Below are 27,810 nucleotides of genomic sequence, written 5' to 3' on the forward strand. Positions count from 1 at the left end.
TAAAACCCTGAGAAATTCTCTTCTTGGGGGGTGGGGGGCGACTCCTATTGTTCCCATGTACCGAATGTGGGAGATCTTGTCCTAGACTAGCTTGTAGTTGGTGGGATCAGTGGTGACTGAAGACTGGAGGGAGGAGGAGCGTGGTGAAGCCCTTAGCTCGAGAGTATCCCTGACATGCTGACTCTCGCACCCACCCTGTGGTTGAAGCAAACTATTCATCCAGAAAGAGAAATCCTGCCTCCCAGGCTCAGGTCTGGGTGAAAGCATATTCATTTGTCATAAAGAGCTTTTGGAAGTTGCATGATCTCTTCTAGGTTTTCTACTTGCTGCTTGGTTCCAAGGTTTTCCCTTGATACATGTGATCTTTCCTCTAGAACCTCGGTGGGGAAAATAGCAATTGTTGAAATCATGGTGGAATTCCTCAAGGGCTTCTTTTCCATGGGTCCAGATAATGCAGATGTCATTAATGTAGCACAAGTAGAGTAGGGGCGTTAGGGGATGAGAGTTAAGGAAGCGTTGTTCTAAGTCAGCCATAAAAATGTTGGCATACTGTGTGGCCAGGCGGGTACCCATTGCAATGCCACTGACTTGAAGGTACGTATTGTCCCCATTTGTGAAATAGTTGTGGGTAAGAGTCTCTATGCAAAAGAATAAATGGACACAAATCTGACATCCGAAATCTTAACATTCAAAAATCAGTAGGGGAACACTTCAACCTCTCTGGTCACTCAGTAACAGACTTAAAGGTGGCAATTTTTCAACAAAAAAGCTTTAAAAACAGACTCCAACGAGAAACTGCTGAACTGGAATTAATTTGCTAACTAGATACCATTACCTTAGGCTTGAATAAAGGCTGGGAGTGGCTGGGTCATTACACAAATTGAATCTATTTCCCCATGTTAAGTATCCTTACACCTTCTTGTCAACTGTCCAAAATGGGCCACCTTGATTATCACTACAAAAGTTTTTTTTTCTCCTGCTGATAATAGCGCATCTTAATTAATTAGCCTCTTAGAGTTGGTAGGGCAACTTCCACCTTTTCGTGTTCTCTGTATATCTTCTTACTATATGTTTCATTCTATGCATCTGATTAAGTGGGCTGTAGCCCACAAAAGCTTATGCTCAAATAAATTTGTTAGTCTCTAAGGTGCCACAAGTACTCCAGTTCTTTTTGTGGATACAGACTAACATAACTGCTACTCTGAAATATATCCTACCAGTTTTAGCACTATGTAACACAATCACTACCAATTGTGAAAGATCATGGCATTTTTGGAAGAGAGTACTTTGCTCAGATACTGAAAGTTATTGACTGCTGGACAGTGAGCAAATTCAAGATTATATTAAAAAGGTAGTACAGGGACATGTTATAGTCAAAATTAAATACCCAACCTGTTATACAACAAATCTAAAGAAAATGCAGTCTCTTGAATGGCAATTTAATATGTTCATCAAATTTAATGAAAGCACATCATAAACATATTGTAACCACAACTGCAGACAATTTCAATTAATAAACAATAAAATGTGAGGTAGACTGACTAGTGAAGCTAAATTCACCATGTTTTGGTTAAGAAAATTTTACACTAAAAGCAACATTTTAACCCCCTTCCAAAAGTCACAAAAAGCAATTGCATAAATTACAGCAAGATGCATCTGAATATGATTTTCATTCAAATCTTAGTTTACATTCAATATTAACCTGTGAACTGTCAATCATGTCCAGATTTTACATGTCAACAGGTAAAATATAATGCTGGCCTATTTAATACATTCATAAGAGTGCCCTTGATGATGAGGCTTAAAACCAAAACAGAACAGTTATACTCTAGATGTCAAAGTATGGTCTCCTCATGTATTCAAGGACTATGAGCTGTAGTTTTCAAGCAGACTGACCCTGGATTATTTTAAGTAAAGATTTATAATGATATAGTCTTCAAAAGAAAGTGTTGCCAAAAACCTTCCCTCTCCACTGGAGAATAAAAGTGTTATAGAAACCAATTGCTTGTTTGATAATGGAAGGCAGATACACTAGCTTTCTGATTTAGTTCTCAACCATCAGGACAATTTCGCACCACTTTACCACAGGGCTAACTAATCATCATCAAAATAGTCTTAGCACCTGGAATTTAAAGAACTTAGTGCAAACATCATGTACACAAACAAAGGAAATCACTTTTGAACATTTTATATCCTCCGACTTGCAGACTATAGGTAATCTTTCTAAATTTTTTACCTCAAACTAAAATTCAAAAGTTATTCAATCAGCCCTAAGCCCTTCTGGCAAACCAGAAGTACTGAAATGTATTCAGGTGTAACGAAAAGTTTCAAAATATACCTCTGTATCCCCACTGGCTAAATTAAAATTAAGATATATTTTAAAACATAAGGCTGTATGAAGGACACTTAAAAATATTTAAATCTAAAGAAAAAGAAAAGGGTTGTTCATTTGAAATATGCTACATTGACAGCCTCACAGTTAAGCTCTATTAAAATCAACAGCTATGCAAACCATTATTTTCCTTTTTAGCTTCAGTCTAATATATTATGTTTTTCATTATCTGTAAACATTCATCTTTTCACAAGATAAAAAAGTTGCTTGATTAACACTTTGTTCAAAATGCAGTTTTGGCAGGCCCTTCTCAGTTGACTTGCAGGTCACATATAAAGGATGTGTTAAGAACTTCATAAAAACACAATGAAGTGAATATTATTGATTTTTCTGCCATCTTATAAAGGAGGTTGCTTTTTTTTTTTCTTTCTTTCAACTAAGGAGGTGGAGAGAGGAGAATGTGTGGGGGAAGGGTACCTTTTATAAAATATTGAAATCTCAATTGAGTAACCAGTATAAAACATTGAATACTTCTAAAAATGTTAACTGCGCTAGTAAAACTGGTCAACACCTATAACCCTGAAACCATGTGCTAGTGCACCAGGTTAATTCTATAACAGAACAGCAGTTATTTAAAGAGAACACAGTAATGTGTTTTAGACCAGAATAATGCATAATCACTACAGCCATATTTACAAAAGTTTAATATTCAAAATGAAAGGACCAACCTGTTCTAGGTACTGTATTCAAACAGACCTTTTTGATTATGGGCAGATTCTCTTGCAATTGATTCAAGCTCACTTGTGAAGTGATTTTCAGTGGGCTACGGAAAAGCCCCAAACCATTGTGCCTCACCCCATTTTAGCTCACTTTAGATATAACATTCAGTTCATGTCAGCTGCCATACTCATGAACATTGTCTTCCTATTTTATGATTCACTTCTGGGCAGGGTACCTACGTTCTCAAAAGCAGCAGCAACAACAAAAATCTCACCTCAGGACTCTACACACTATTGCAGGTGAATGAGGAAGGATACTTGGAGCAAACTGCATTCAATCAAACCTAGACAAAGTTTTTGATGTACAAGTAAAGTATACCAGCTAAAATGGGATGTTTCACAATTTTTAAAACCTCTGACGCTATAACTATCTGAAGTCGTTTTGCTGGTGTTTAGCTGCTCTAACTAAAGAGCCAATGTGCATAAGAAATCTTTTTCTCTTTGTTATGCTGGCCAGCCAGTGACTCTTTAATTGTGGAGTAGAATTTTTGTTAAAGAGGGTGAAAGAATGTTACTAGGAGAACCTGCGTGCGTGCTCCATGCCTGCCAAGCATTTACTGATTTGTTCAGGTTTAAGTAGTAAACTTCTAACTCCTGTGGAAATTTTGCCAAAGACACAGTTTCAATACATAAACAATTACAAGTTTTAAAGTAACACTGCACAGAGAGAGAACAAGACTACTTTTAATACAAATATCTAAGTTACTTTGTAATTTCAAACCCCTGAGTATTACTGTACCAAAGTACAGATCTGAAGAGAAACGGAGGAGTCTCCTCAGCATATTATCTTCAATGGTGTGAGTCTGGTGTTATACCTTCAGGCTAGTGGATGCTGAAGTCAGTTTCTTCCCCTAGCTTAGCATAGTACAAAAAAACCCAAGAGAACTCTTCATCAACCAAAATATGTCCTCCTCCCACATCACAGGAGACAGCTTGTAGGCTGTGGTGTTAGTTTCATTAACTGTGACTAACGTGGAATTAACTTGAATCCAAGCGCCTGTAATCATAACTGAAGTGATAAACATATGCCTAGAAACAAAGCCTACTTTAGAATTTTGGGGACTCCTTTAGAGTAGACTAGATAAATATTGGTTGCACTTTGCTCCACAGTGATTGTACTTGGTTGTTTCTTCTGTCCCCTCCCCTCTCCCCCCAAAAGCCAACCAAACAAAGAAATGTCTCAAGTTCTCTTCTTTGCCTTTGTTATTTGGTCTCCTATCAAGTTTATATGTGGCGTCCAGTGAGAAAATAGAGTGGTTTGTCATCAATGCTGTTGGCAGTCTGAAACTCATCGCGGAGACGAAACTGCCACTTGTCTTCCAGCTCTAAACGGACTATTGTTTGACGTAAAGAGCTTCTGTCTTGGCATATGACACACAAGGTGGCACCTTAAATTAAAAACAAGATACAGCTTTAGTAACATGTAAGACTTCAATTTTCTTGCCTCATTTTCAAAAAGACAAAAACAATAAAAACTACTACTTGGAGGCCTTTCCCACACAAAACAGTCATAAGCTCCCAAGTGTCCATTAAGGTGTCTGACATGAACAGTGTACCCAGTATGATCAGTCTCGGATATGGAAAGTGAGGCATGAGAGAGTGAGCAAACATCTCTGCAAAAATGACTGAAAAGAATACAGGTACGTAAACAGTGGGAAGAAAGTATCACAAAATGTGTTTGACATTCAGCAGTTTCCAATGAAAGAGGATTTTGGAGGAGGGGAGAGAGAAATCCCTCTCTACAGTCCAAGCCTGAAATCATGCACAAGATGTCTGACAAAGCAACTTCAAATGAATGAGGATTCATGGCAGCTAAGGGGGCATTATTTATTTATTTATATTGCAGTAGCTCCTATGGAACTAGTCAGGGATCAGATATCCACTCCCTGCTGTGCATATATCTACACTGCAGAAAATGGTGTGTTCTTAACTTAGGTTAGCTAATTTGGGTTAAAATAGCAGTGAAGACATGGCAATTTGGCTTTTAACATATGCTAGCAGTTAAAGCCCACAAAGGAACCTGGGGTTGAACTTGAGCTGCTGTGTTGGAGTGTCTTCACTGCTATTTTAACTTGAGTTAAGAACATTTATCTTTCTTTTGCAGTGTAACTATACCCTGTGTTAGGCACCTTACAAACATGAGTCCATGACCCAGCGAAGGTTTCCACTAACGCGAGTGTGGGTCACCCATTCATCACCTCCATAGCCAGAACTCCTGGGATTTGCTTCCTTCCTCACACCACTCAAAAAATTAAAGTATGCCCTATTCTAAGTGACTGGGCCTGTATACAACCTGGCAATGATTTTAGGATAGTGGATAATTTGCTGATGTTAATATGGTTTATGATGATTAATTTGGACTTTCAAAAGTCCTTTCCTAAAGTCCCACACAAAAGGCTGTTAAGGAAACTAAGTAGTCATATGCTGACAGGCAAAGTACTGCCATGGATTAAGTACTGACGAAGAGAAAGACAACAGATTAGGAACAAACGGTTTATTTTTGACATAGCAAGAGGCTAACAAGGGGGTGCCCCAAGATTGGTGCTGTTTGCTATTGTTTCTTGTCATGCCCATGACATGGTAGATACTATCCAGCCTTAGCAAAAACAAAACACACACACCACATGACTGCCATTCTTAAAGAAAACTCACAGATCCACAGCCAGGTGGCAAAATGTGCAGATGATGCAAAACTACTGAGGTGAATCAACATTAGAGAAGCCTGTGAGGAACTTCAGAGGAGGCTAAACAAAGCTAGGTGCATTGGCAGCATGACGAGAGAGGAAATTCAGTGCTGACAAAAGCAAATTTAACACATTACTGGGTTAAACTGTAATCACTCATGAAAAAAGACCTGCATGTCACTGTAGACAGCTCAGTAAAGATCACTGCTTAAGAATACAAAAAAAGATCAGGATATAAAAGAATGGGCTAGGAAATAATACTTTGAGGGGTAAAGCCTCATGCTAAGTATCCCTTTTGTGCTCAAATCTACGGGGACACAATCTAGCCACTGAAAATGTACCATAGGAATTGATGCTACACCTCACCTGTAATACTGTGGTTCAGTTCTGGTCTCAGAGATATAGAAGGTATGAAGAGAGTAGGCAATGAAAATGTTTAAAGACATGGAAAGACATCCAAATGAGGAGAGACTGAAAAGAGTGTGACTGTTTAGAAATGAATAATGAATTTTCTTGGGGGGAGGAGTCAAACCCTCCTCATCCTAGCTCATAACACAAGAACAAGTGCACATTCAATGAAACTGAAAGGCAATACATTAAAAACTGATGAAAGGAAATACTTTTCTATGTAATGCATATTTAGCCCTCAGAACTCATTGCCGCAAGATATCACTGAGGCCAATAGGTTAGAAGATTGAGACATTTATATGGAGAGCAACATCATCCACAATTGCATTAGACAAGGGTTTTTTTTCTCTTTTACACAAAATTAGTAATATAAACCCTCAGTATTAGGGCATAAGACAACCACTAACAGAGGTAGGAAGAAACTTCCTCAATGAGCAGGTTACTCTATTATTGTTCACTGCAGGATTTCTTGCACCTTCGCCAGAGCACTGGATATTCACTACCATCAAAGGCACGATAATAGTTTGGAATAGATGAATGGCTTGTCCCATCCATTATGGCAATGTCTATGTTCTGAACTCTATTTCCAAATCATATGCTAGTGAAGTACTCAGCTGCATGCTGCACTGGCTGCATTCGACATATACCATACCTATTTCCATTTGATGCCACTGCTGTTAGTGCTATTTATCAAGGCTTTTCTTCACTACAGCCTTGTTATTATGATGGTGGGAGCGCTGTACAAATCGAAAGAGCAGACAGAATGCATTCCTTGTTGGAGCAACACCAGCACTGATTATGAAGATGGAGAAATGTATGGATTCATTTCATCCTCTGTATTTCATTTTGCTTGTGAGCTATTATTTTGTACTAAAAGCAACAGAGATACCCAGTGGAGAAATCATTACCTTTCAGGAATTTGAACTTCTTAAGAAGGTCTGCACCTACGAAAGAGTCACAGAGGTACAACAGGAGTCCACTGAAAAACACCCCCTCACAGTTGACATTGATGGAGTGTGGGCGGGAGCTCACATAGCAGATCGCCACCTGAAACCAAAAAGCAAAACAGAAAGAATGTTTTAAGAAAACCCCCCAGGAGGGACCTAATATGGAGGCTGAACATAAAATAACTACAGGAGGCCAGAGTTGGTTGACTTGAGTTTAAAAAACCAAAAAATCCACAATCTTGGATACAGTTTGCACATTTGGGGGTTCTATTAGGCAATCTTCCTGATTGAATTCTAATTAGAGCCACAGAAAGTCCTTAGCTCATTTGTTACCTTTCCAAGTCCCTAGCCAAAAAAATCTCTGCTGTGAATCTTACTCATTCTCTCCTTTTAATCCCTTCCCTTTACTAAAAAAAGCTTTACACTGTAATGGGATTTTTCCATATTTTAATTCAAAAGATTCATCTGTAATGCGAATAAAATGGTGCATAGACTAGCCTTGGCATTCAATCCTAGGTCTTCTGATGGGATGATTTCCAGAAGAAAAGTGATGCCTGCAGCTAAGGTGAGATTTAAAACTATTGCATCAGACTCTAGCAAATAGAAAGGGCCCACTGTAGTCTAATTTAACCCCATGCTTCTTCATTACTTTGCTGACTTGATCTACATCTCTGAGGTCTGTGCTTGTGTGATAATCATACAATGATGGTAATATTATTTCATTTGTTCCAATGACATGGCATTTGAAGTATATCCTATTAAGAAGGAAAATGCAGAAGTGGTGTAGGGAGGGGTACATTAAAGAGGAGGATAATTACACTGTGCTTTGTTGGAGTGAGCAATCAGGCTAGTGCAGCAGTGTAATGTCAAAAACTGGCCAAGCAAGAACAAAGTGGCAACAAATGTGAATCAGAAACACATGACAAAAAGTAGTAAAGATTTGGGGGATGCATGTCTTAAAAAGTACATGGATGAACATCAGGGTCTGTACAGATAGCTAAATGGCAAACTGACATCCAAGAACAAGGGCTTTCACTGCAAACAAATTCTTACATTATTATATGTGATAGATTACAAAAAGATTGAGGATGGCTCTCTTAACCTAATAACAAAAACAGGGGGATGGTGGAAGAGGAGAAGAGGGATGACATGAGCATTCAGTGAGCACAAAATCCAGATATTGGGAACAAAAATCAATCAAGAAACCAAAGGACATGAAGAGAAGAAACTCTTCGATAACCTCTACACCAATGCTAGGAGCTAGGGTAATAAACGAAAGGAACTGGAATTGTTCATTTATTAGCATAAATTCAATGTAGTTGGTATTACTGAAATTTGGTGGGATGATTCCTATGATTGGAATGTTAAAATCAATGGTTCTAACCTATTTAGGAAATATCAAGTGGGCAAATGGGAATATAGTGTGCCACTGTCAAAAATGGTATTACTTGTTTCCGAGTCACTGATAATTCAGAAGAACATGAACTTGAATGCTTATGGATCAATATCCTAATAGGTAAAGCATAAGACGGGGCATTAGTTGCTGTCTGCCTCAAACCACCATATCACACTAGGGAACAGGATGTCTGCCTCCTTACACACCTATCTATAATGTGTATGGAAAAAAACAGTGTGATCATGGGAACTTCAATTTGAGTAATATATGCTGGAGGTATTAAAACATCCTTGGAATTTCTAAATGTTATGGATGAGAATCTCCTGACTCAAAAGGTGTTGAATCCAACACAAGGAAATTCTACATTAGGCCTTGTCTTGACAGATGAAGAGGAATTGATCACAGACTAAAAATTAATGGAAGCTTATGTACAAGTGATCATGACTTGATCACATTTATAATGTCCAAACAGAATAAAGTCCAGACCAGTGATCTATATATATTTGATACTTTGAAAGGGCCAGTTTCACAAAGCTGAACACAATTATGAGCCAGATCAGCTGGGAGGAAGAATTTATTCAGAAAAATGTGACTGATAATTGGGACTTGTTTAAGAACACTTTACTGGAAGCCCAAAAAGCCACAATCGAGGAAAAAGGCCGTACTGTTTAAAAAACAGATCTTGCTTACCAGGGAAGTGAAGGCTGCTATATATGAAAGAAAGGGAAAGTTGATAGCTTCTGATTTATATTCATTACTAAGAACTGTAGAAAATCGATAAGGGAAGCAAGCAAGCAAGGAGAAATCTATGGCGAGCAGAATTATAGACAATAAGATTCTTTATGTTCCTGATATACTTTAAACAATCTTAACAATGGTATTAGTTCATTACTAGATGGAAATGGTAGAATTACCAATAATAATGCAGAAAAGGCAGAAGTGTTCAATAAATACTTCTATTCTGTCTTTGGGATAAAAGAGATGATGTAGTCATATCATATGATAACACTCTTTCCATTTCACTAGTATCTCAGGAAGATGTTAAACAGCATCTACTCAAGTTAAACCATTGTTAAATCAGGAGATCTGGATAACTTGCATCCAAAAGTTTTACAAAATCTGGCTGAGGAGCTTGCTGGACTACTAATGATGAGTCTTGGAACACTAGGGAAGTTCCAAAGACTAGAAGAAAGTTAATGTTGTGCCAATATATAAAGAGGGTAAATGGGATAGCCCAGATAATTATAGGACTGCCAGACTGACATCAATCCCAGGCAAGATAACAGAGTGGCTCATATGGGACTTGATTCATAAAGAATTAAAGGAGAGTAATCCAATTAATGCCAATCAACATGGGTTTATGGAAAATAAATCCTGTCACAGGTTTGTTGATAAAGATAATAGTGTTAATGTAATATATTTAGAGTTCTGTAAGGCATTTGACAACATGCCATTTTGATAAAAAAATTAGAATATAAAATTATAGTGGAACACATTAAATGAATTAAAAACTGGCTAACTGATAGGTCTCAAATGTACTGTAAGTGTAAACGGAATCATCACTGAACACGTGTGTTTCTAGTGGGGTCCTGCAGGGATTGGTTCTTGGCCCTAAACCAGTGTTTTTCAAAATGGGGTCCGCAGACCACTGGGGGTCTGCGAGGGTATTCCAGGAGGTCCGTGGGCTCCGCTGATCAACTCCTCCCCCTCTCTCCCAGCACCTCCTGCATGCAGGGGAAAAAATGGTTACTTACCATCTTGTAATTGTTGTTCTTCAAGATGTGTCGCTCATGTCAATTCCAATAGGTGTGTGCGCACGCCACGTGCACAATCGTTGGAAGATTTTACCCTAGCAGTACACGTCGGATCAGCTGTGGAGCCCCCTGGAGTGGCACCTTCATGGCGGTGTATATAGTCCCGCCTGTTCAGTTCCTTCTTGATGGAATACTCCAACAGAGGGTATGCGGGCGGGATTTGGAATGGACATGAGCAACACACCTCGAAGAACGGTTACGAGATGGTAAGTAACCATTTTTTCTTCTTCAAGTGCTTGCTCATGTCCATTCCAATAGGTGACTCCCAAGCAGTTTCCACAGAGGAAGGGTCGGAGTTCACCAAGCTGCTGAGTGAAGTACTCCCTGCCAAAGGCCGCATCGTCTCTTGCCTATTGAGTGATGGCATAGTGTGGCGTGAAGGTGTGGATGGAAGACCACGTTGCTGCCTTGCATATGTTCTGAATAGGGTCTTGCATGAGGAATAGAAGCAGCAGCAGCTTGCGCTTTTGTGGAGTACGCCATCAATGCCAGGGCTGGAATCTTAGCCAGGTCATAGCACGATCTGATGCAGGACGTGATTCACGACGAAACGCGCTGAGATGAGATGGGAAGCCCTTTCATCCTTTCAGCGATTGCAATAAAGAGCTGTGGTGACTTAGAAAATGGCTGTGTATGTTCAATGTAGAAGGCTAGGGAACGCCTGACGTCCAGAGAATGGAGTACTCTCGCTCTGTTGCTGGCATGAGGCCTAGGAAAGAATACCAGTAGAAATATGTCCTGGTTTACATGAAAATGGGAGACTATCTTGGGTAGGAACACTGGATGAGGGCATAGCTGCAGCTTGTCTTTATAAAAACCTGTGTAGGGGGGCTCGGAAATCAGCACTCTCAGTTTAGAGATCCTTCTGTCTGAGGCTATGGCCACCAGAAAAACCACAATCCAGGACAGGTAGGACAGAGAGCAGGTCACAATGGGCTCGAAGGGGGGCCCCCATCAGTCTGGAGGGAACCAGGTTGAGATCTCATTGGGAAATGAGCTGCCGCACCTGTGGATAAAGCCTATCCAAGCCCTTGAGAAAATGACCAACCATGGGATGTGCAAAGACCGACCTACCCACCACAGCTGGGTGAAAGGCCGAGATGGCAGCCAGGTGACATTGCCAACCCCTGTTATTTCAGATAGAGAAGGTAGTCTAGCACAATGGGAATAGGGGCTTGCTGAAGTACCTTTCTGTAGGAACCAAATGGAGAAATGCTTCCACTTCGCCAGGTATGTTGTGTGAGTGGAGGGTTTCCTGCTCCCCAACAGGACTTCCCTAACAGGTCCCAAACACTGTGGTTCAAGCAGGTTCAGCCATGGAGTTTCCACGCCATGAGGTGGAGGGACTCCAGGTTGGAGTGCTGTAGTTGACTGGGGTCCTGCGTGATGAGGTCCGGGAGCATAGGAAGGGCTACTGGCCTGTCTACTGATAAGTTCAGCAACGTGGTGAACCAGTGCTGGCAGGACCACACTGGTGCTATGAGGATCACTGAAGCCCTGTCCTGCCGGACCTTGAGGAGGACCTTGTGTATGAGAGGGAAGGGTGGGAATGCATATAACAGGTGACCCATCCACACTATGGAGCCATGGCAATGGTTCCGAAAGGAGCAGAACAGGTGGCACTTCCTGTTGCTCTGCATCACAAACAGGTCCACGTGGGGATAGCCCCACCTCTGGAAGATGGAAAGGGCAATGTCCGCTCTGAGTGACCACTTCTAAGTGTTGAACGAGCAGCTGAGGTGGTCTGCTAGTTCGTTCTGTGCTCCCAGCAGATACGAGGCCTGTAGCTGGATGGAGTATGCAATGCAGAAGTCCCACAATCAGAGAGCTTCCAGGCACAGGGGAGAGGAGCAAGCACCACCCTGTTTGTTTATATAGAACATCGCTGTGGTGTTGTCAGTCATCACTGACACACACTTGCCCTGAAGATGGGCCCGGAATGTCTGGGGAAGCCAGCTGAACGGCTCTCCGCTCTCTGACATTGATATGCAGCGATAGTTCTGGTTATGACCACAGGCCTTGAGTTCTGATATCGCCCAGGTGTGCTCCCCAGCCCATCTCCGATGCATCCGTGACCAGCGACAATGAGGGCTGAGGCTTGGCAAAGGGCACTCCTGCAGAGACCACCTGAGGTTGTAGCCACCAGCTGAGGGACTCGAGAATGAGGGGCAGCAGGGTAATGAGTCTGTCTGGAGGATCCCGGCTGGGTCTGTATACCCTCACCAACCAAGCCTGGAGGGGGTGAAGGCGCAATCTGGCGTGTTGTACTATGTACCTGCAGGCCGCCATACGTCCCAGAAGCTTCATGCAGTTTCTGGCTGAAATTTTAGGAAACTGGCGGAGGCTCTCTATGATGCCCCTAATGCTTTGGAACTGAGACTCGGGCAGGGAAGCTCTGGCTCGAGTGGCGTCCAGGAGAGCCCCAATAAATTCTATTTTGGGGGTTTGGGCTAGGGTAGACTTGGGCCCGTTCAGAATGAGCCCCAGCCTGCTGAAAGTGGCACGTGCCAACGCCATGTGCTTTTGCACTTGTACTCGAGAATCGCCCTTGATGAGCTAGTCGTCAAGGTACGGGAAAACCTGTACCCTGCATTTGCAGAGGAAGGCTGCCACAACTGCCATGCACTTTGTGAACACAGGAGGGGCTGTTGAAAGCCCAAACGGGAGTACAGTGAACTGATAGTGTTGCCTGCTGACCATGACTCTCAGGAATCGTCTGTGTGCCTGAATAATCGATATATGGAAGTGCGCATCCTTCAGGTCCAGTACCAGTCCCCCGGATCTGGGGAAGGAATGGCGGCGGCCAGAGAGACCATATGAAACTTCAGTTTTCTTATAAACATTTTGAGATTCATTTTGCAGATACAGGATAGGCCTGAGTCCCCCTTTGGCCTTGGGGATGAGGAAATATCGGGAATAGAATCCTCTGCCCCTGAAATCCTGAGGAACCTCCTCTATCACCCCTAGAGTGAGGAACTATTGCACCTCCTGTAGAAGGAGGTGTCCCTGAAGAGGGACAGGGAAGGTGGGTGGGAGGGCACAGAATTGGACAGAATATCCCACCCCCTCTGTGCTCAGGACCCAGCGATCTGAAGTAATCTGTGCCCAGACATGGTACAAGTGGGACAGACGATTCACAAAGGGAGGAAAAGGAAAAGGATCCAAGACTTGGGCTGGTGCTCCATCCTCGGGCGCACTTTCAAAAGTTTGGCTTCGAGCCAGGGGCTGCATGGAGGAGCCCTGGCCCTGGCTGGAGAGGGACTGCATTGTTCCTGCCCCTCCGTCAACTATAGGCATGCCTACGGTGCCCTGGATAGAAGTGTGAGGCAGGGGAGCTGGGGCTTGAAGGGCTTTCTCTGGAGTGTTGGCGTGTGAATTCCCAGTGATTTCAGGGTTGCTCGTGAGTCCTTGAGACGGTGCAGTCTCAAGTCCATCTTGTCAGCAAACAGCCTCACAACGTCAAATGGAAGGTCCTGTATGGTATTTTGGACCTCCACCAGGAGTCCCGAGACTTGTAGCCATGAGCTACATCTCATTGTAATGGCCATAGCCACAGTCTGCGCCACCAAGTCGGTGGAGTCCAAAGCAGCTTGGAGGGAGGTTCTAGCCACCACTCTGCCCTCCTCTAGGACTACAGCAAATTCCTGTCGTGACTCCGACGGGAGCAGTTCCTGAAACTTGGAGAGGGCGTTCCAAGAATTGTATGCGTAGTGGCTAAGTACTGCCTGCTGGTTGGAAATTTGAAGCTGGAGCCCTGGATGTGTCAGGGGTGGGTTCTCAGGAGCCCTGGATGTGTCAGGGGTGATCCATGTTGCGCGGGGGGAGGGAGGAGGGAGCTCAGGCAATGGAAACTACTGATGCCACCCTGGAACTATGCCCTTGAGCTTGGTGATAGGCCCAAGGTGTCCAAAAGGGCCAATGTGCCAGGCCCTGCCACTGGGGTGGCTAGGATACCATCGGTACCGAGGGATTCTCCGCTCTATGGTGCCAAGCCCGGTGCTGAGATCTTGAGTGGTACCAGCTGTGTCGGGACACAGATGACTCCACCTCTGACTCAGAGGAATAGGCCGAGCCCGACTAGGGAGGGGCAGACCCCGAGGGTGCCGAGGAGCGGTACCGAGGCGATGGGGAATGGCGCCGCAAAATGGTGGGGTTGCCTGGTTGCCGGATAGGTGGTGCTGCCGTCGGTGCCCGAAGTGGTGTCTGCACCTGAACCAGTGCCTGGGAATGCGAGGTGGGGCACTGTGCCGTCATGGCAATCAAGTCCTGCGTGGCCTCAAAAGTATCTTCTGTGGAGAGAAGGTCCAGGTCCTCCTCCAACACCTCCCAGACCAGGGAGTCCACTGACACCAGACTCAATAGACCTCCCCTCAAGGCCGGAGTCAAAGGTGTCGGGACCGATGGACCAGCCTTCTGGTGTCCCAGCGTGGGACGCACCGCACTGGTGTCCTGTGTGCTCTTCTTTGTGGGGGAACGGCCCCCCCTCTGCCTTTTTCTTCTTATGCAGCACCAGGGATTGTGATTGGTGTTGCACTGATGAGCCTGCCTTCAGTGTCAGGGAGCAGTGCGAGTCCTTCCTTAGTGCCCCGCACTGAGGCCGAAGCTGGCTCTTGTGCTGGTTGAGGCAGGAGAGCCGTCTCCATTAAAAGGAGTTTTTCAGCCAATAGTGTCTCTCTCTTTTGGTTCTGGGCTTGAAGCCTCTGCAAATACTACACTTGTCTTGCAAATGTCCCTTTCCCAGGCACTTCAGACAAGCAGCGTGTGGATCCGCCCTGGGCATAGGCTTACCACACCTATCACATGCCTTGAACCCCTGGGGCCGCGGCATGCCCCGGACGGGGAAAAACTTAGGGGGAAGGGGAAACAACCCCCCCAACTTAAACTTACTCACAAGCTAACTAAGAAACTTACGAACTACTATGATAACGATTAACAACTATGTACAGGAAAAAAACACAAGGAAAGCACTTGCTGAAGCAAGAGACAAGTTGTTCCAATGATCATCACTGGCGGTAAGAAGGAACTGAGCAGGCGGTGGGTCAGCAAGGGACTATTTATACTGCCATGAAGGCGCCACTTCAGGAGGCTCCACAGCCGACCTGACAGGGTACCACTAGGGTAAAACCTTCCAACAATCATGCACGTGGCGTGTGCACACACCTATTGGAATGGACATGAGCAAGCACTCGAAGAACAGCTGTTCAGCGGCGTGAAGGAGGCGCTGGGAGGGAATGGGAGAAGCGGGGACAGGGCATGCTCGGGAGTGGAAACAAACAAGGAAGAGGAGGGGCAAGGGTGGGGTAGGGGTGGGAAGGGGTGGGACAGGGGTGGGACCTGGGGCTGAGCGGGGGTCTGCGAAAAATTGTAAATCAAAACGCGGGTCCTCAGGTTGTTAAAGTTTGAGAACCGCTGCCCTAAACTATTTACATTTTTATCAATGACCTGGAAAAAAAAACATAAAATAATTACTGATAATGTTTGCGGTTGACATAAAAATTGGGGGAGTGGTAAATAATGAAGAGAGCTGATACAGAGCAATTTGGATTATTTGGTCAGCTGGACACAAGCAAACAATGTGTATTTTAATGTGGTTAAATGTATACATCTAGGAACAAGGAATGTAAGCCATACTTACATGATTGGGGGGTGGGGGAAACCCTACCGTGAGAAGCAGTGACTCTGAAAAAGATTTGGGGTCACAGTAGATAATCAGCTGTACATGAGCTCCCAGTGTGATGCTTTGGTCAAAAGGGCTAATGCGACCCTTGGATGCATTAACAGGGGAATCTCGAATAGAAGTAGAGAGATTATTTCACCTCTGTATTTGGCATTAGCGCGACCATTGCTGGAATACTGTGTCTAGTTCTGGTGCTCACAATTCAAGAAGGACGTTGATCAATTGGAAAGGGTTCAGAGAAGAGCCACAAGAACGATTAAAGGATTAGAAATCCTGCCTTATAGTGATAGACTCAAGGAACTCCATCTATTTTGTTCAACAAAGAGAAGGTTAAAGGATGTCTTGATTACAGTCTCTAAATACCTACATGGGAAACACATATTTAATAATGGTCTCTTCAGTCTAGCAGAGAAAGGTATATGTTCCAATGGCTGGAAGCTGAAGCTAGACAAATTCAGACTGTAAATAAGGCATACATTTTTTAATAGTGAGAGTAATTAACCACTGGAACAATTTACCAAGGGTGGTGGTGGATTCTCCATCATTGACAATTTTTAAATCAAGGTTTGACTTTTTTTTTTTAAAAAAGATATGCTCTAGGAATTATTTTGGGGAAGTACTATGGCCTCTGTTATACAGGAGGTCACTCTAAGATGATCACAATGGTCCCTTCTGGCCTTGAAATCTATTAGCACAGCATGGATCTTTGGACACCATGCTGCCAGTGTCCAGCCAACATAAAAGGTTTGCTGCTACTCTTTCCAAGCTAACAGAATTAGCCCTTTAGTTCGAGTAATAGAGACTCATGGTTTTAAATCAAAGTCCTGGGTTCAACACCCACCCTGATGATTCTAAGGAGTCATCATACAAAAAGAAAGTTTAAAAAAATTAGAAGTAAGAAATATAACAGTTTGCATTTGCTAGAGATCCCATTTACCCCTAGAAATCTTTTGTACCTCGGGTCCAATGTTCAGGTAGCAGTCAATGGCCAGTACAGGGTTCTTGAAGTTATGGATGGCCTTTGGAAAGAGTTTGTATGTTGCATGCTGAAGGAATTTCTCCAGAAGGAACTGAGCTGGGGCTGCCAGCAACGTGTGTTCACTGTCTGGGGCACAGACATACTGAAGAGGCATTATTGGGGCCATGCTCTCCGATACCTACAATGAAAATGATGGAACCTCTTTCAACCAACACTCTGTAGGTTGCATCTTCACTGAATGTACAGTTTGCCTTCTTGGCTATGTTACTGTAATTCCCACTTGCTAAATAAGCTGGAAAACCCCAGAACATGCAACCCAGTGATGCCACATGGAAATAACAATCAAAGAACAAATAAATCACAGTTTCTGCTAAGTACATTTGTGAATATCTCAATGCATAAGGACAGAAAATAAAAATACAAAAATAATTTAAATTCAAAAGCAACACTATTTACTATAATGCCCCTCAACCCCTTACACCACCCACACAATCTCAGAGATTCAACTCTCCCCTTATGGCCCATTAGGCAAAAAGGCCCATTATATACAGAATGGCACAAAGTAAAATTAGTCAACTAGTTCCAACTCTGTTGGATGCACAGAGAATAATTAGCCACTATCCCCTAAGCATTCAGATCCGGGGGGGTGTTAGCTCCCATCTGATCTGAACTATAGGACTAGGTATGAACAGTAACAAGAGAAAGTTTAAAGGAGTCAGGAAACCAGAGCAAGATAGGATTTCTAGATTAAAACCAACACCTTGAATTATACCTCATCTGAAAGCTGATACAGTTCATTGAGCACAGGAAAAACGAACAGTGCATGAAACACCATTTAGTAGCAAGCAGCACATTCTGCAATAGCCAGAGTTTGCAGGTGGATTTCCAGAGTACTTTGACATTTCAAAGCCGTGTAAAATGTTTCTTCTGATCGACAACAGCAATGACTGAAGATCATCACAAATGACTAGAGACTGGAACTAAACTAAATATAATTTATCTATTCCACATGAATTTAGAAAACCTTTAAACTTGAGTTTAGAAAAACTTATCCACTTCTGATTAGACTTTAGATTTGAGAGTTCCTAATTCAAGCCTTACTCAGCTAAAGAAATCCATGAATTAACTAGAAATTATTTAATCAGCTTTCAAATCCCAGTTTGTTCTTGGTGTCTCCATTATAATGGAGGAGTTGTGATAGACTCCAAGGATTACTGCTAGTGATGGAGAAATTATGAATATTTATTACTACTTGCATTGAGATAGAACATAGCAGGTCCAACCATAGTGCTAGATGCTGTACAAACACAGAACAGACTTTCTCTGACATGCTAAGTAAACATCCAAATTTTGACCTTCATGGAAACAATGGCAAAGTACCAGTTTTGTCTCCTGCACATAGCTCTCTTTTTCAAACATGCAAAACTCACCATGATTTTTGGCTTAATGGCAAAGTCCTTTTGCCCCCCAACCTGGATGTGTTTCTTCATGAGACTGAAGTTGTTAAAGCGGCAGATGAGAAGGCCACTGCTGTTTGTTCTCAGGTTAAAATCTACATCTTCACAGAAGTACCTAGATATTAAACACAGATTCACTAAACTGATTGTGTGTCTGCAAAGGGTATCCAATCCCATTTTAGTCCTTGCAATATATTATAAATTGTATTCTTTGTATAAATGGTCTGTGATGTATTCCATATACTGTTAAAAACACTCTAGGCACCAACTCTTGGACTATCTCACCGATTACTTTGTAGAAAAAACAATACAACTCTTATACAAACCTTCTACAGAGCACTTAACATTCAAATTGCTAACAGGCCCTTGCCGACTGACTTCAATAAGGAGAAAAGTAAGTCTTATTTTTTAAAGTATGTAGTTCAGATAGTCTTCCTCCTCTCCCCCCATTTACTGACTCCAAACACATTTTACTTTTGGCCAGATATTGTTCACCCAGAGCATTGATCTGTCTCTATTTCAGAATGGATCCCTTCTATAAGACGTATTATCCAGGTGAATTGCTTTTGTGTTTGGCTGCTTTATGCACATAGCAGTACAGGTACTAATCATAAGAGACCATACTGGAATTAATAAATAAGACATTCTACTACTACAAGTTCATCCCTGCCACTGGGTGAAGAGTCTCATTTATAAATAAAATTCATATAAAATTAAAATTAAAAGTATAAAATTTTTGCACCATAAGTAATACAAATGAGAGAACTGTGAAGTCAGTTGCTCTGGCATCCATACCATGAACCATGAAAGCTAGAACTTGGTCACCACATAGAGAGACAGTTTGGATTGCTGATGGAGGTAGAGACCAAGACAGGTCACCTTAGAGTCAGTGGGAAGCTCAAAGTGAAGGAAATATAAAATCTAGTCTTATTTAGCGGGGGGAGTTGGATTCTTCTTCAAATCCTGATGGGAACTTGTGACAAAGCTCTTAGGGAGAATTGTAGAATGGAATTGATGCCTTCTGGTGAGAGGAAAGAAAGGGAGAGAAATGGCAAATACCGGAGAAAGTGAATTTGCTATAGGTTTTTAATTCCAAACACTGATGGAAAGTGAGAAATAAAGGCGAGGGAGCAGAGGTTTTCTCTGTAAAACAATGACTGATAAAATTTGGAAGCAATTTAGTTCCATTAGGAATACAACAGCCTTCCCTCCCTTCATGCCTTTTGTCTCAATTACTTTGAGTCAGGTGAGCTGCGCTTCTCTACATATTCCTGCCACTTGCCGATGCATTTCTGGAAGCAGTGCTTCCTGTGACTGACAAAAGGTGCTGTCCCTAGCAGGATGGATTTTCTGCCTCTCCTCTTCTGATTTCTTCCTGTTTCTCTCTTGTATTTTAGGTCTTCTCTGTTTTTTTTTTTTTTTAAACTCCTGTAGCTTCTTCCCTCAACCTTGCCTTTTCTCTTCTTTCTCACCCACCGTCTGTCTTTCTCCCAGTCTGTCTTTCTTTCCATCCTAACCCTGGTGCTCACTATCCTGACTCAGTTTTTCCAGTCTCCACTCAGATGAATCCTTACGTAATACAAAAACAGCACCTGGAGGGGAGGTGGAAGCCCGGTATCTAGATTCCATGCACTGACTGTTTTTCTTTCTCTGCGGGTAGTACTAAGTCCTACTGAATTGCACCAGCACTATGCAAGGGCGTATCAGAATGGAGAATAGGAAGAATGATCACAAACGTTCACAGCCTTGGTCAGCTGCTCCTCTTGTACCATAACAGAGAACACTCCTTTCTCTCCTCCACCCTAGGGATAAATTAATTCATTATAAGTCATTCCAGTTTTGGGGTACAGTTTTTCTTTAAGGAGTGCTAGAATGGAACATCAAACCTGTATGAAAACAAACCTCACTGGCCAATCAGGATTTCCCAGTGATCTGAGCGCTACACTAGCCATGTTTCATAATACTGGAGAATCCTGGTTGCTAACTGATTGGCAAAGAAATAACCAATCATAACAGGAAGAGTCCCTTTCCTGATTTTTGTCCAAGTAACCTTGTGCCTAAGATTTATTTGGCTTTTAAAATATACAGTATATTCCTTTGCTGTTACAGCAAGCAGAACACAGCTATGAAATACAGGGGCCTGTCATGTTGTACACAAACTGTCATGCTGTAATTTGTTAGGCATGTTTCACTGTAGGCCATTTTTTCGCTCAGCACTCCATGAAGAGTTTGGAATTAGAAAGCTAAAATCTCCCCTAGAGGTATAATGCTAGAGGAAATGTCCCATGATGAAAGCTATACAATGGAATTATGTGATCCAGTGAAAGACTGTGACGTTTTCTAATGCCATAGTGACCAGCACTTCCCTTCTTCCTAACCCCACAGTCAATGGGGCTTTTACCATTCATGAATAGGTACTGATAATACACAGAGAACTGTGAGATAAGAGGCTAAAAGAAACATATCAAGCAGTTCTGATAACATCATAGTAACCCACAGCTGCAAAGCTACTGCACTGTAATGTGTGTGCATACTGGGTGAGGTATTGCAGGAGTTCTTTTAATACAGACTCTCTTTCTGGGTGACCACTTTTCACAATGTAGGAATAGATTCGTGCATGGGTGTTTTGTGATAGCAACACACACTTACTCAATCTGTATTTTTAGATTTTTGTGGTTTATTTCTTGAAATCACATACAACTGTTTTTTGTTAAAATCATATACAAAACATCCATTTGTTCCCTATGCATGCTTATTTTTTGTATGCATTTCCTGTTTCATGGGGGGGGAGGGTAACTCTCCCTCTGAACGGCTCATTTTGATGCAACAGAAATGTGACATCAAAAGTAACTCAACCAATCATACAGTTGACTTTCATTTGGATACTGCAGTCTTATTACAATGCTGCACACATCATTCTGTGTTTTTTAAAAGTAGTATTTTGTGGCCATGACCTCACAGCCATGAAAGTACCATTCTCTGTTTTTACTATGGCTATGAAACATGACTATTAGCTGGCAGTGAGATTTTTTACTGTATTTGTTAAATCACTTTTGCATACCTGTTTAGATCATATTGCACGTTCTGGGTCAGGTCTACATTGAGCAGTATGAAGTCATGCACATGGCACCTGGAGAATGGAGGTTTTGATCCCCTGGAATTCAACTTGCTGTTCCATTTCTGAATACCCAGTATTGCATAATGAACAATTTTTGGTGTGGCTTCAATGTGCTGTAGAACACTCTTCAAAGACACATTCTTATTGGTATTCCCTGGCTCCATGGACGAGCTACGAAATGTAATCATGTATCACATATGTGTTTTAGATTTCTGCTACTATATTATTGTGTAATGTTTAGATCAGGATCCTTTTTTGCTAGATGCTGTACAAATACATAACTGTGTATTCATGGACACACATGGAACATTTACATTAGTATAAATAGCTAATTAAATGCCACCCCCACCTCTACCCCTCAATCCAGTCATCATAAGCATACAGACTTCCAGGAGTGGTGGGTATTACTGGTGAGATATATGGAGAGGCAGAAGGAAGTAGCCTTATGAATCAATTCAGGAAAGGCATTTCCTAAATAAGGTGCAGTGTGGGAGAAGAAGGTAAAAAGAATTGAGTGACATGGCATAATGTCTTCTACAAAATTAAGAATCCCAAAATAAAGAATTTTAACTGAGAGACAACAACAAAAGAACAACCCAGAATAATCAAGCTGATAAAAACAAACAACCAAAATGTTCTCTCTCACTGGCAAGTCAATTGGTAGAAAGGTTTGGGTAAACTCTATGTCAAAAACTAATCAGTTTTACAAGACAGCAGAGAAAGTGATCGAGTCAATCACAACACTAGCTGATGGACAGGAAACAGTAATTGAGATGAGATAATTGGAGACAAAATGACATACAATTGTTAATTTTGAAGCTATCTGTAATGTCATGCACAAAATAGTAACAGCTTTGAATCATGACTAAGGTATGTCTACACGGCAATCAGAGGTGTGACTGCAGCATCTGTAGACATTCCTGAGCTAACTTTAACCTACTTAGCTCAAATAATAATCACAGTGAAGCTGTGGCAGCCTGGATTAGCGGCTTGAGTACATGCCTGGGGTCCAGGGCGGGCTTATACAGTCTGTGCTGCTGTGGCTTCACTGCTATTGTTATCTGAGCTAGCTAGACCAGAACTAATTCGGGTATGTCTACATGTGCTGCAGTCACATCTCTGATTGCAGTGTAGACATATCCTAAGTGATAAGCAGAGTATAATTTTGAGATTCTGCTTTGACTCTTAAGTAGCCAATTTTTTAGTTATCACCAATTGCTAGAGATGGGCTCAAGCTGCAAAGTGTGCATCCAAATTAGAATATTGCAAAAGTTTGGGGTGGGCTGTGGCTTTGGCTAGGACCCATCTGACTGTTCCATTGTTTGTGAAAAGCTAATTTACCTGGACTGTTCTTGGACACTGTGAATGTTCCATAAGACACAAGAGTCATCCATGACAACAATGAACGGCCAGACACACTGACGTTTGACTCCTAGTTCTTCCAAGCGGTTTCTCTCTAGTTCTAGATTGTGGTAGGAAAGTTCCTTAATAAGGAATCTGGCAGCACCTGCGAGAATACATGGCACAGAACAACTTCTGTAGGACACTAATGAGAACTTCACTGCAGCTTCTGTTTTCATACAAAAAAGATATAATATTAAAAAAGAAAGCCACCAATATTATACAGCACAGCACCTTGAAAGTTACAAGGTAAGAAACATGTCTTACCACATGTACATTTTCAAATGTATTTGCCAATCCAGGCCCACCCAGGAGGGGTAAGTGGCATCTTCAAATATTATTTATTAGTACTAATAATGTGTTTGGCACTGCACAATCTACAAAAAGAAAGACTATAGGCTCTTTGGGATAAGGAATATGTAAAAGACAGATACAGAGAGGGTAGAACACACTGGAAAACCTGAGAGGATGATATAGTGTTGTTGATTTTTCTATTTTTATTACACGTGTGGACATCAAGAAAAATGGGGCATTTTAAGAGTACTTTGAACCAAGAGAGGACAGTGGCTTGACCACAGGCAGCGTGTGATCTTCAGTTTGGGGAGGCTTACACACGAGCGCCGGAAGCTCCCTAGAAGTGTGTGTGTGTGCAGGGGGGGTGCCACTAGAGACCCGACCACTCCACCACTGGCTCCGCCCCCACTCCACCTCTTCTCCTGAGGCCCGCCCTCACGCCACCTCTTCCCGCCGCCCCGTTCTGCCCCCTCCCCAATGCCCCCTGCCCACCGCTTGCTCCTCTCTGCTTCTTCCTTCAAGCTCCCCCCACCCAGTGCTCACTTCTCTGTGCCTCTTCCTCCGAGGCGCCACCCGGCACCCACTCCTCTGCGCCACTTCCCCCGAGGCCCACCTGCTCCTCTCCACGGTGGGCCTTGGGGCAAGAGGCAGAACAGGAGCAGAGCCACGGTCTGGGCACCTGTGGCTCCCCCACTTCTAGGGAGCTTCACTTCCAGTGCTCCAAAGGCAGAGAGCCAGCAGGCTTCCAAAGGGAGGTGACCCGCATTGCACCCATGGCATTTGCCCACCTGCATGACCAGCCTTTTTTTGGGTAGCCTGCCCCAGCCTCTTATACATGCCACCCATGGACTTCACCTCGTGTGAGTTGAGGAAACTCAATCTCTTGTGGGAAGAGTTTAACCTCTAATAGGACTGGACCCAAAGTTCAACTACAATTGACTTTCCTGAACCTACAGCTGCAGTTTCATCTTGTTAAATAGAGACATCCCTTGTAAAGTGACTGGACTAGACATTCAGGCTGCAGAGCTGAGAAAAATGAATGCAATTTGCCTACAAATCAGCAGTTCTCAAACTGTGATCTTTTCAAAAGCTATTGATTAATAGGAAAGTGAATCACTGGTGGAACAGGAGCTGCTGGCAGGTTAAGAATGACCATGTGAGAAGGCAACTGGACAGATGGTTCTGTGGAGTATGGAAGGAAGATGACTGAGCAGCAGGAAAACATGCAGGGGCAAAGAAAAAAAACAGGCCACAGGAAAAAATATAAAGACATAGATTGAGAAAGGGACCAGGGAGCACAGAAGCAAGTGCTAGGAGCAAACAGAGAGAGGAGAACAGAGAAGAGTGTGATTGGGGAGAGAAGAAACGAAGAGCGGAAGCAGATAGCTAGATTAACTGTGTTCAAAAAGGATAAAACAATTATCACATTAAAGGGAGTTAAAAGATATTAAATACTTCACTAATATCCCTTTCTAAACAATCACATGGATGCGACTGCTGTAGTTATCACATGTTTTATGTGATCATGACCAGGAGAGGCAGGTGTTGAGCTCTCAGTTAGAGAAACCCTGCTTTCAACCTAACACACTGTTAGTGCCTCTTACCAACTCCAGCATTGTTGAACATGCCTGGCAGGACCAGCATGATGTGGTTGGGCCAGTATTTACGGTACAGTGGCATTTCATACTCCTTGACCACTAGCAGGTGAAGGTGACTGATGCCTTCCATAGCATGGTAAAGGTTCAAGAGGCCATGCTCATGGCGGCCGCTTGAAGGAGTGAAGATAGGACTCTTTACCGCATTCAAATTCTGCTGAAAGATCAAACAGGAAATAGTTAAACTCTAGAAAGACTAGTATGTTAGCCGGTTGGTCCCAATTGACTCTTTCCATCAGAAAGAACACAATAGCCCAAGTAAAAATTATTTATTATTATTATTTATTCTAGCACCTATGACATGCTAGTTGCTGTCAAGTTAGTCAAGAAGGGATGGTCCTTGCCCCAGGAAGCTCACAGTCTCAGGAGGGTCCAACACAAAGGTCATGAGAAGACATCAGACAAATAGGGATTTTTTTCATACAAGCCAACTAGATTCATGGTAGGCAGCCAGAAAGAGGATGCAAGAGGCATACACCCACCTTGTCCGACACAAGAGGAAGACGCATGCTTTCCAGGTGTTTTCCCTGCTTGCTGAAGACAAAGTGGTTCTCCTTGGACTTGGGGATTATAAAATGAAGCTGAACCTCTTCTCCTAACATTGAGGAGGAGAACGTAAATGCATGCAGGGTGGAGTCAGTCATCTGTATTCAAGGGAATTGCAGGAGAAAACAGTCAACACACTAATCAGATAAGGAGGCCACACACCTACACAAACATGTGGCACGGTAATTTCAATTGCATTTTGAAATGATGGAAGCAGCTGGAAATGAATGGCAAATATATTTTCCTTTGGCAACTGAAGGTGGCTTTGTTATAGTCACAGTTTCCCCTTATCCAGCAGAATTAATTAGGTACGCAGCTTGTCAGTCTAATAATAGACCTTCCTGTGGCCCTGTTGTGCTCCTGCTGAAGTCAGTGTTAGAAATTGCTCAGAAATGTACACAGAGCACTGGAAAATGAGTCAGGAAACAACCTACCCTATCAAAGTCTGTTCAGGACATTAAAAATATATGAGAGAATGCCACAGGCCTATACACGCTTCTTATAAACATACAACCTACAGAAACATGTTTCTATCACGAAGTATGTAAAAGGCCAAGCTTTCAGAAAATCTTTGGAACTCACATTACACAGGTATGTAAAATAGATTACCTTTAAATTACTGCCAGTTTCACAATATGATGACACTTCAGAAAATCACAACAGCTCAGTACTGTAAACACCCCAACAGAACACATTATAATTTATACACAATATATCCACGTATTCCAAGCTAGTCAGGGTGCAGTCAATGGAGCCCTTCCTACCTTAATCAACTAGAAATTATGAACTAAATCAGTCTGCCTACAAGTTGTCTGAAAAGCAAAGGAGTAAACCTAAAAGCACTTTCTGCAGATAAAGCTTGGTGACCGTCTTCCATTTTAAATTATGCCTCCCTGTTTAGCAATTGATGGCTTTAACTCATTCCTTAAACTGTTAGTCAGAACTGCTACAATAAAATGGTGATCATCAGCATGAGTTAATATCCTTTTCATTCTTCATTTTAAATTCTTCATAAGTGTTTCACTTTCTCTTGCGTTTCATTCAGCAAAGCACTTGAACATTTATTCAACTTTAAGTATGGGCTTAAGTATCTCTGAAGTCCATGGGACTTAACCCATGCTCAAATGCTTCATCATGTGCATGCAGTTTAAGCACATACTAAAGTGCTTTGCCGAATCAGGGCCAAAGGGAGGCCAGCTGAATGACTTCTCTTTACTGCGTGCCTAGTTGTTTGTCATTATCACAACTATATGTGCAATTCAGGCATGCACAAACTGGTATTTAGGTGCATGAATATTATTTGCATAAGCAAATACCTGACTGAGCATACAGCTGTTTTGACTGCAGGCACACAGCAGGTATCATGACTTAGGTAAGTTAAACATGCATGTAGACATTTTGTTGCATTAATAATATTTTTTCCATTCTCATGCTTTATTCCTACTGTTATGATTAAACAATATTTTGTTTTGAAAAGGCTGTCTGGTCACTCTATTCACTATGGTATTCACAGACTCCCAAATGGAAGAACTGTAAGTGCCAAGCCCAGATGCATCTGCTGAATAACTTCAGTTGATCCACAGGGGGCGGTAAGCCCAGGGCCTGATCTGAAAGTAGGAGAATCGCATGATTCTTCCCCAGGAAAAGTTAAGACTCAAGCCTCAATACCTGTGGGCTGCACTCTGAAAGACCACAGAGGGGTTAAAGGTGCAGCTAGTCCCATCACAGACACCAACCTGTGCTGCAGGATTAATATCCATGTACTGATGGCACTGCTCACAGTGGTGAAATGTATTATAAGCTGAATATTTGGTCAACATCATGGACACTGTCTCTCTCTTTCTGGGCTCCTCAACTTTGGTTTCTTTGTTTGCTTCTGTGTACAAAGAAGATAAATGACATGAATTTTAAGACAGTCAACAAACATGCAGGTAAAATGTAATTCAGTAACCACTTTAGAGAAAACCTGAGCACATCTATAGTGTTTTGTAGGTTAGGCCTTTCCTGAGCATTATGCCTAGTCAAACCAATGTAAAATCTCTCGTTCGAAGCAGGAAAATGGAAAGAACTTTTACTGACCTTGTTTTACTCTTGACAGTTGTTCTGTGTACACTGGACTCATAGAACCATACTTGGTATCATGCACACTCAGGTCAAAAGTTATTTTACTGAAGATCTCAATGTCAGGCCAGTGGTCATTGCTAGACTGGGTGATCTCACTACCTTCTGTAGAACCTGGAATACATTTTGTGAAGCAATGGAAGAGAGTATGTGAAATGTGTTTCTTTTATGTTTGTATATTTGTGCAATTGAACAGGGATTC

The 27,810-nt window shown here is 42.4% G+C and overlaps 1 protein-coding gene across 6 annotated transcripts in view; it reads right to left on the minus strand.

The window, feature by feature from the left end:
* Window positions 1-1,438: 1,438 nt before the first annotated feature.
* The window catches only part of GREB1L (GREB1 like retinoic acid receptor coactivator), a 217,850-nt gene continuing 191,478 nt past the window's right edge, over window positions 1,439-27,810 (minus strand). For 5 of the 6 annotated variants that reach the window (XM_054017720.1, XM_054017716.1, XM_054017717.1 and 2 more), the window contains 10 exons: window positions 27,567-27,722; window positions 27,224-27,363; window positions 25,424-25,585; window positions 24,891-25,098; window positions 22,933-23,098; window positions 21,535-21,762; window positions 18,447-18,588; window positions 16,994-17,194; window positions 7,112-7,250; window positions 1,439-4,499 (listed from right to left, as the gene is read on the minus strand). In XM_054017720.1, the coding sequence (XP_053873695.1) occupies window positions 4,336-4,499; window positions 7,112-7,250; window positions 16,994-17,194; window positions 18,447-18,588; window positions 21,535-21,762; window positions 22,933-23,098; window positions 24,891-25,098; window positions 25,424-25,585; window positions 27,224-27,363; window positions 27,567-27,722 (1,706 nt within the window). In that variant the 3' untranslated portion in view covers window positions 1,439-4,335. The remainder of the gene's footprint in view (window positions 4,500-7,111; window positions 7,251-16,993; window positions 17,195-18,446; window positions 18,589-21,534; window positions 21,763-22,932; window positions 23,099-24,890; window positions 25,099-25,423; window positions 25,586-27,223; window positions 27,364-27,566; window positions 27,723-27,810) is intronic. The other variant, XM_054017719.1, reaches the window with a different exon arrangement.

Source organism: Malaclemys terrapin, chromosome 2 (genome assembly GCF_027887155.1).
Source record: "Malaclemys terrapin pileata isolate rMalTer1 chromosome 2, rMalTer1.hap1, whole genome shotgun sequence".
In the NCBI taxonomy this organism is placed as follows: Eukaryota; Metazoa; Chordata; order Testudines; family Emydidae; genus Malaclemys; species Malaclemys terrapin.